The sequence below is a fragment of the Phalaenopsis equestris genome, unplaced genomic scaffold (assembly GCF_001263595.1).
Source record: "Phalaenopsis equestris unplaced genomic scaffold, ASM126359v1 Scaffold001297, whole genome shotgun sequence".
NCBI lineage: Eukaryota > Viridiplantae > Streptophyta > Magnoliopsida > Asparagales > Orchidaceae > Phalaenopsis > Phalaenopsis equestris.
Window position 1 is genome coordinate 184,501 of NW_018165736.1, and position 9,882 is coordinate 194,382.

Below are 9,882 nucleotides of genomic sequence, written 5' to 3' on the forward strand. Positions count from 1 at the left end.
TATATATATATATATATATAAAAGGAAAAGATACAACATGTTTTATGAGTGGGCCCAAAAGAAGACACCCAACTCATACGGTATAACGCACACAATTCCAAAAATAGAAAAGATACATTTAATTAGGGATGCCCTAATTTAGTCTTGCCTATGCCTCAGGTTCTCGGAAGGGAGCCAACTAACAAATTGGTGAGGTGTGTACCATTACCCGAATAACCAAAATATCATCCATTAGATTCCTGAGCTCAGGTAGGTCTTCATTCTTCTTCTTCATCCTAGATGTGTAAACTTACCATTCCTCATCCGAAGATTGATCATTCGGATGAGGTGGTAGAACCTTAGTAGAGAGATTAGCAACCGTTGTAAGCACAATAGGTTCCAGTGTACGTGAAGTATGAATTGTCGCCTTTGCAACAGATGTTTTCTAAAGATGAGGAGCTGCAAGTCTTTCCTGATTACCAGTCTGAACACTATCCACACTATCCTTTGTAGGTAAGGACAGGTAAGGACCCTTCAGTAATGTTATCAATAAGGTTTGAAGGTGTAGGTTGCCCAGCAGAGCTATCTGGCATCACATCTGTTGAAGAAACAGAAGCAGTGTTGGCCAAGGGGGATCCACAGGCAAATCAACCACGAAATCCTGTCTTGTAGGAACTTCCTCCACAGGTTGAGCAGATGTGTCTATAGCAATGGGGTTGGACCCCTCCTTATTTAATTGAGCTTTAGCTTTCAAATTTAGATGGATCCCGTGACATTTATCGAGGGTATGCCGGTATGCCCAAATTTCTTACAATGGGTACAATAAAAAGGTTTATGTTCCATGACAATTTATTGTCAATATCCATTCTGAGTTGTGCCCAGTCAGACTTCAGTAATATCAGGTAAGGTAATATCCCTTTTTCACAAATATTCTGGCCACAGAGGCCTGGTTAAGTTAAAGGTGGGCAGATCTAGCTTCTAGAATCTTTAAGTATGACCAGGTAAACTAATCCATACCGGAACAGTAGGAGGCTCATGATTTGAGTCAAAATCAGGAGAAAATCAGGAGACCAAATCAGGAGACCACTTGAGTAACTTTATTGACTTTCCTGCAATGTTAAGATATTTTTTAGAGAAAATCCGAGCGTAGTCTTCAGCCAGGATTAACTGAATCAACACATGTCTGCCATCAAAGAGTCAGACTTTTCACTTGCCTACAAGTTTGAGATCGTCTAAACTCTTTCTGATAACTTCCATAGGTGGGTGTCCTTATTGAAATTTTCCAATAAGAACGAACTTGAATTTCTCAATTATGGTTAAAATTTCTTAATCAGAGAAAAAGAGTGTTGTTTTCCCACTATTCCTACTTTTCTTCTTAAGAAAAGGGTAGTCACTTGTACCATCACAACATTCTCTTTAGCTTGAGGGGAAGACAACAGTAAACTCCAGAAGATGATTACCCACCACGTACGCGAAGGAGACTTTGTCAGGGCCAACCGAAAAAGAAGGAAGCGCCATCAAAATAAGCGTCAATCCTTCAACCCGTAGACGCAGAAGAAAAGGACAATCACATGTACCATCACTACATTCCGCAATAGAGGCTCATCTTCGGCGGCGGCGCGCGCGTCTCTGCGGGAGTGCGTCCGTTTGGCAGGATGAAGGATGCACTCCTGCAGAAGAAGCTGCAGAAGAGAGCCGCGAGGATGATGACGCTTGAAACAGACGAAAACGAAAGGAGATCGATCAAGCACGAGCAGTGGAGCATAAACCAGAGTTCGCCATAATGGCGAAACCCTAACAGAGCGAAATCGAGAAAGACATTGTGTGCATATATATATATATATATTGAGAAAGCTCAAAGGTTAATTTATTAAATAAAAATTATGATACAAATAGATTATGTGGATGACCCAAACATGACACCATGCCCACACGATAACCACCACATCAAATGGTTCCAAAAAGAGAAAATAAAACAAAATACATGAGAGACGTAAAGAAAAAAATTAAAAAGTGCCAAAATACGGAGCATCAGATAGCTAGAGAGCGACCCAATTTTATCTTGCCTCTACCTCTAGTTCTAGGGAATGAGCCAGCTAATAAATTAGTAAGATAGTGTCCTTGTCAGTGGTAACCAATATATCATCCAATAAATTCTCAAGCTCGAGTCGGCCTCTGTTCTTCTTCTTCCTCCTGGAATATGTCATTCCTTATCCGAAGATTGACTCACCTGATCAGTGGAATGGTCTAAACTGTGTCGGACATGTGTAGGTTGTTGAACATTAGAAACAACTACTTATTGTATCAGCTGATCTTTTATCGAATCGAAGGAGCACTCTCGTGTGTCTTGGCATTTAAGTGAGTTTTCTTTAGTAACAGTGAGTGGTATCAGCACATGTGGTATCAGCACATTTGAATAATCAGCACATTTGAATATGTACCTGTAGTATGATGTTCTTCATCTGGAACTGCGGTGTTAGAAAGAGGATCGGGTTGCACCTTCTTCGCGGGGATGGTAGATGGCTGATCTTTAGTGATATTCGGCCTTGGATTAGGATACAAACGATATGAAATAGTAAAACTGTGGCCAAACATACTATAATGAGAGCAATAAGGAGGTAGTGGTTCTATTTCGACCTTTTCCTAATACCCATTGTTAGTAGTGTCAATCTATACCTCATCCGGAGCTAGTTGAGTGATATATCTTTCAACTAACACACAAGTGAAAGAGAGTCTGGTGATAGCAAACATGAGAATATCAACCTTGAGAGGCTTACCGTAAGCAGTTGCTAAAGAATAGAGAATTTTGAAAAGAGAATTTTCATGTTGAACAAATGTAATTTTAACCCCAGAAACTTTATCCAAACAAAAATGATTAGGGACTCCGTTTTGGATCAAAATCGACTGTCCACTTCAAAATTTTCATAAAAGGGTTGCCGATCTTAAATACTTTTCGAGAGAAAATGCGAGTGTAATCGACGTTGTGAGATAACTGAATCAGTATATGTCAATCGTCAAATAAACCCATATTTCAATTGCCCAATATCTTCATAGCATCAAACTCTATAGCATCAAACTTCATAGCATCAAACTCTTTCCTAATGATCTCCAGTTTTGGGTGACCATAAAGAAATTTTCCCACTAGAGCAAAATGCCAAGAGGACTTTCAACCTCAGTGGGAATAAGAGGAAACTTCTATTTTTTGCCAAGCGTTTTAATAAAAATGTGATCACCACCACCTTCAATAGCGTCGTGGAAAGATTGAGGAACATTGCAGGACTTGTCAATATGAAAACCAGGCTCTGGACCTGAAAGAAGAGCACGAGTAGGAATAAGAAAATCAACAGCAACTGGATTAGCACAGGAACGCATGGTCGAGGCCACAGCAGATCCCATAGCTGTCGGCGTCGTCTGCTGAATCCCGAAATTCCGTAGTAGTCGGCGTCTCCTATTGGCGTCTTGCTGAGAGCGTCGAGAAAAGTTAACGTTGTGTGTTCCTGTTCGGCGTCGTTCACGGACTGTTGTGGTGTGCCCTCTCCCGCGCCCGCAGCTTCCGCTTTGGCTTCCTCGCGTGACCGAGAGCAACAATTGAGCTACTTACGAGAGGGGGAGGCAGAGGCGTCATTCGCGGATGATTCCCGTGCGAAGCTTCTTGTTCCTGTTCAACGTCGTTCACGAACTCAGACGAGCCCTACACACACGATTCTCGTGCTTGTTCCTATATATTTATTTATTTATTTATTTGAGAAAGTCCAATGACTAATATATTAAATAAAAATTAGGATACATATAGATTTTGTGGGAGGGTCCAAACATGACACTCTGCCCACACGATAACCACCACATCAAATAGTTCCAAAAAGAGAAAATACAGAAAAATACATGAGAGACCTAAAGAAAAAACCAAAAAGCGTCAAATACAGGATATCAGGTAGCTAGAGAGCGACCCAATTTTGCCTTGTCTCTGTCTCTATTTCCTTGGAAAGAGCCAGCTAATAAATTTGTAAGATGAGTGTCATTGTCAGTAGTAACCAATGTATCATCCAATAAATTTTCGAGCTTGAGTCGGCCTCCATTCATCTTCTTCCTCCTGGAATAGACCCGTCATTCCTCATCCGAAGGTTGACTCACCTGATCAGTGGATTGGTCTAAAGTGGGTCGGACATGTGTATGTTGTTGAACATTAGAAGCAACTACTTGTTGTACCAGCTGACCTTTTATCGGATCGAAGGAACACTCTCGTGAATCTTGACATGTAAGTGGGTCTTCTTCAATAAGTGTGAGTGGTATAAACACATTTGGATTTGTACCTATAGTATGGTGTTCTTCATCTGGAACTGCGGTGTTGGAAAGAGGATCGGGTTGCACCTTCTCAGCAGGGATGGTAGGTGGCTGATCTTAGCAATATTCGACCTTAGATGAGGATGCAAACGATAACAAATAGTAGAACTGTGACCAAACATACTACAATGAGAGCAACAAGGAGGGTATGGTTATATTTCAACATTTTGTCAATACCCGTTGTGAGTGGTGTCAATTCATACCTCATCCAGAGCTGGTTAAGTGATATCTCTCTCAAGTAACACACAAGCCACAGAAAGTCTGGTGACAGCAAGTGTAGGACTATCAACCTTGAGAGACTTACCATAAGCAGTTGCTAATGAATAGAGAATTTCCAAGTTGAACAGATGTAATTTTAACCCCAGAAACTTTATCCAAACAGAAATGACATGGGACTCCACTTTTGGATCAAAATCAATAGTTCACTTCAGAATTTTCATAAAACTGTTGTCGATTTTGATAAATTTTTGAGAAAAAATGTTAGTGTAGTCGGCATCATGAGTTAACTGAATAAGTATTTGTAGATCGTCAAGCAAGCCAACATTCCTACTGCCCAATAGCTTCGTAACATCAAACTCTTTTCGAATGATCTCCAGTTTTAGGTGACTATAAATGAATTTTCCCACTAGAGCTAAACGCCAAGAGGACGCGAGAGTTTTGGTTTAAACCTCAGTGAGAATAAGAGCAGGCTTCCCATTTTTTTTATCATGCTTTTTAATGAAAGTGTGATTGTCACCACCTTCAAGAGCGCCATGGAAATATTGAGGAACATTGCAGGACTTGCCAACATATAACCAGGCTCTGAACCTGAAAGAGGAGCACTAGTAGGAATGGGAAGTTGTCGGCAAGTGCAGTGGCATAGTCGTCGATGTCATCTCCAGAGCAGCTAGGCGAGCCGCTGGAAATAGGCGAGCAAACTTCAGAGGTAGTAGAGGTACGAGCTATCGACTATGGGTGAGAGACAAAGCCGAGTAGGTAATGTCTGTCGAGCAGGGTGACAGAGAATGAGATACGACGCGAGCTGTAGACTGCGGGTGTGAGAAGACGCAAGCCATCGACTGCGGGGTCGACGAGTACGAGAGCTGCGAGCGTCGTCAAGAGCAGGTGAGGCGTCGTCGAGTACATAGATGGCGTGAGCGAGCGTCATTGACAGGAGGACGTCTGCGAGAGCGTGAAAATGTCATCGTGGGAGACGACGGAGAGAAAGTGAGAAATCAAGGAATCACCGCCGATAATCACCATGGAGCGAAACCTAGCAGAGCCTGCTGCCGCTACCAACGCCATGCTATATATATATATAATAATAATAATAATAATAATAATAATAATAATAATAATAATAATAATAATAATAATAATAATAATAATAATAATAATAATAATAATAATAATAATAATAATAATAATAATAATTGTACTAAATTTAAATCATATTAAATGATTAAGCCATTCAATACCTCGACCTTGCCATGAAGTTTGGTTCGAACATGCACAAACCTAGCTGAATTGTTTCAATGATTCAGATGTGCATACACATGTTTTCCAAAATGAAGTTTTGATGAAAAATTTTTATATGGGTCAAGATTTCATGCAAATGAAGTTCTGGGCACTCAGATTCACGTAAAATGTCAATAAATCACTATCACAATCATCACATGTTTTTCAAAACATAATGACGGACACAACTCGACTCACAAGCACAGCTGTGAACCTGGTCGACCACGAGCGTCTAAACTAATCGTTACACGCAATCATGCAAATCGTGCACGAAGCGGACTTGATCAAAGACCACCAAGGCCGATAATGATCATGATCGATGCGGGACTACCCTACAAGAACTATGGGTGAGCTTGAGAATGATCTACAATGAAAATTGGATCAATAGTCCACTATCTTTATACTAGAAATTCCATTTATCATTAATTATGCATAGATTACCTTATTTATAATTTTTCATCTTATTGATTGAGGAATAGTTTGTTTTGATGCATGTTCTTAATTAATTGGAGCGAGTATTGAAGTAAGCTAAATTAATGTTAGCTTTAGTGATATTTAGTGTTTTGTATGACTTCTTTATTGTGAACCTGTATTTAATATTTTCCTAGGCTGCAACAATTTCATTTTTACTCATTATTCCATCAACTTTATACCACTGTATTACTATCATGAGATAGATATGGTATTCTAATTCAATGTCGGTTCAATTTCATGATATTTTATTTTTATTTTATGTAAAAGAAAGTAAATATAACATTTAATTCCTCGTAAGTTTACCCTTTTATCATCTTTATGAACGTGTTTTAAATATGGAAATTTATTTTTATCGACTTTATACCAAAAGAACGTGGAATTTAGTTCCAAATTCTAATTTAGCCAAGGCCTTCCAATTTCATCTAGAATTTGCGGAGTGACAAACGCTTAAACTCGAGTATTTCCCTTATTAGTTGTAGAATGCAGGTTGAGTAACCAGTTTTAAATATCCATTTGATGCGCATGTAGAGTATTTCTCAAGTGCAACACCACTTCCAAATAATCTTATCTTTAGGATGATTAATATTACTATGCAGTTAATTTTTTAAAAAACCAACAGCCAAAGGGTCTGAAGATTTCTTCTTTTGTCCTTGTGATAGACTCTGGTTCAAGTCCCGGATCTCTCTCAGTTGCAGAACTTGGTGGACCGACTAAAGAATGTTGGAGAATTGTTGATGTTGGCCATTACTCAGTATGGTGACCTCCATCTTCAGGTTTCTACCTCCCTTATTACAGTTGGATCTGAGTTTAGGAGGCTCAAGGTACTTGGGATTCGAGGTATAATATTTAACCTTTTCTGACTTGAGTGATTGCTTGCAAATTTCCTATCAATAATTCACTTCAATCCTGCAGCTGATGCTCCCACTGGTGATCAAAACCTAAGTGCACCAACCCGTACAGAAATGGCAATTCAGAGAGGAGAAGCACTCTCAGTGGTATCTAATTGCTTTTTCCTGCGTTCTGCTTTTGTTTCTCTGGCCATTGGTTTACTCTGCTGTTCTTGTATTTTTGGCTTTGTAATTTGGCAGCAAGTGAGCTTGAAGCACCTAGCAAAGAGCTTGCAGTGTCATCTGGCTAAACCTGATTGTGCTTTCTATGGTGAGATTCTTATGTAATTAACTGAACATTGAAATGTTGGCATTTGGTTGTGGTTTGCTTATAGTCATAACTGTTAAATTGCAGGCATATCTCCGCAGGGTGTTTGCTTGACAGTGATATTCCAGTTCTTTGTTCCTGGAACAAGGTTGACGGATAAATCTATTAGCTTTCACTGCAGGCTTCCTGTCCTCGATACAGGTTCAAACTGAGACAACGAAATATAAAGATGCTAATCCTTATAGTTCTTAAAGAAACTTTTTTGTTACTTGTTGGGATGCTGCATTAAAAAGTTTGGGAATAGGTACAACAGCATATCTACTGTTTTAGCCCTTTATTTCTTTAAAATAGAACTAGTGAAGTTCTATTTTTATGATCTCCACTTTGCATCACACCCTTCAACGCATCACAATGTTTCTAGCTTGGCCGTAGACCGTCAATAATTTTTGTAGCAGAATGTTTGCGCACAGACATTTAGGATGTTTCTCTGTAGTTTTCATAGAAATAGTGTATGCCATGCATAAAACTTAGGCCACACAGAATGTGGGAGAAATTGATGCATTAGTTGTGTTCTAGCCTGTGAAGCACATACACGACACGATACGATAGAGCAACACAGCATGGCACCGCATAATTGCAGAATATATGACTAGATACAGTATGGACACGTTTTTATATTTCTAATAAATTATTAATTTAAATATATATTTATAATATTTTCTACTAAAGACGTCACAAAATAACAAAAACAGTTATTAAGAAAATTTTATAATGGTAAACTCATAAAAAGTTATTTTTGAAAGTATCAAAATATCATTCAAAATTTCAAAAAATTATTAAAACACTTAATGTCAATGTTATTCATAATAAAATGAAGCAAAATATAGCAAAATGTCAAAATATAACAACATAGTTATCGCTAATTAAAGTTAATGCATTCAACAGTGATGTCATCATTTGTGCTTGCTCCATTGCCCTCATCAATGACACTTTCATCAAAACATTTAATGTTAATGTCATTCTTGATAAAATGAAGCAAAATATAACAAAATGTCAAAATATAATAGCATAATTATCACTAATTAGAGTTAATGCATTCAAGAGTGGTGTCATCATTTGTACTTGCTCTATTGCTCTCATGGATGGCACCTTCAACAAAACATTTAATGCCAATGTAATCCATAATAAAATGAAGCAAAATTTAACAAAATGTCAAAATATAACAATATAATTATACTAATTAGAGTTAATGCATTCAACAGTGCTGTTACATTTGTACTTGCTCCATTGCCCTCATCAATGATAGCTTCACCTTCATCAATGAAAAACACATTTTCTAAGCTTGGCTTATCAAGAGAAAAATTAGCAACTTCAACAATTCTAATATCCTCCATTTTAGTTAAAGCATTTTCAACATCATCCCATAATTTTCTATCTCCGTAAGAATATTCTATGCTCTTCTTAGATAGATAGCGGAGAATAGTATGAACAAATACTAAAATTTCACCTCGTTGCGGAGTGATTTTGTTCCCCTTAAGTAAATTGATAAAAGATTTTGTACTTTTGTTTCTTAACAACAAGAAGATGAACACAAGAAATTTGCAATTATGGGGAACTTGCTTCATAAATCCTCCATCGCGTCTTTCCATCCATAATAACTCTAGAAGCTATGGAGCCATGATCAGCGAAAGTACTACTAAATCCAAAGAAATCAACAAACTTCAAATTAATAATTGATTTTTCTTCAATATTTGTGAAAATTCTTTTAAGCATTTATTTCTCTCAATCGATACCTCCATATCCTTATATGGAGCAACACAATATGAGCTTCACTTAGCCAAACGTGACTGTAATGCCTAATAAAAAATGCACTTATAAGTGACAAGATTAATACAAGTCAGGATTGATACAGAATAACATCAAATCAAATAATACATGGGATTGGGAGAGTGAGCTAAACAATGAAGAGGAATGTTATTTTTATTCCATCTTTCTGCTAAGATCTCATATACAACTTTATAAAAATTTGAGTCATCATTGTCTCTCTTTCTGTAATATCGATATTTAGTTCCTTTCACATTTTCTATTATAGAATCTCACATATAGTAGACAATATGGAGACAAAGGTTTATTTGTACCAACCAATCTCAGCATGTCATATACACGTTTTGTAAAATCTGTAACATAATTAATTTTATCCCACCACACGACATCTAAGATTTTTTCTTTCACAAATTTTGCCTTGCTTATATCATCTTCGCGATAAATATTCCATTGCTCGTTGATCACCATTATTTATAGCCCATGTTTTATTGCTTTGAATATCTTAAGAATGATTATAATTGATGCAAAATAGGTCTATGCAATAGCCAACTTTTTTAGTTTTGCAAAGTTATTGAACATTCATAATTTCATTGAATTATTCATAATAAATTT

The 9,882-nt window shown here is 37.5% G+C and overlaps 1 protein-coding gene across 1 annotated transcript in view; it reads left to right on the forward strand.

Moving 5' to 3' along the window:
• The window catches only part of LOC110033799, a 58,220-nt gene extending 50,480 nt beyond the window's left edge, over positions 1–7,740 (forward strand). Inside the window, exons 3-6 of the mRNA XM_020737903.1 lie at positions 6,951–7,128; positions 7,204–7,286; positions 7,380–7,449; positions 7,534–7,740. Coding sequence (XP_020593562.1) covers positions 6,951–7,128; positions 7,204–7,286; positions 7,380–7,449; positions 7,534–7,658 — 456 coding nt within the window. The 3' untranslated portion in view covers positions 7,659–7,740. The remainder of the gene's footprint in view (positions 1–6,950; positions 7,129–7,203; positions 7,287–7,379; positions 7,450–7,533) is intronic.
• Positions 7,741–9,882: the final 2,142 nt, after the last annotated feature.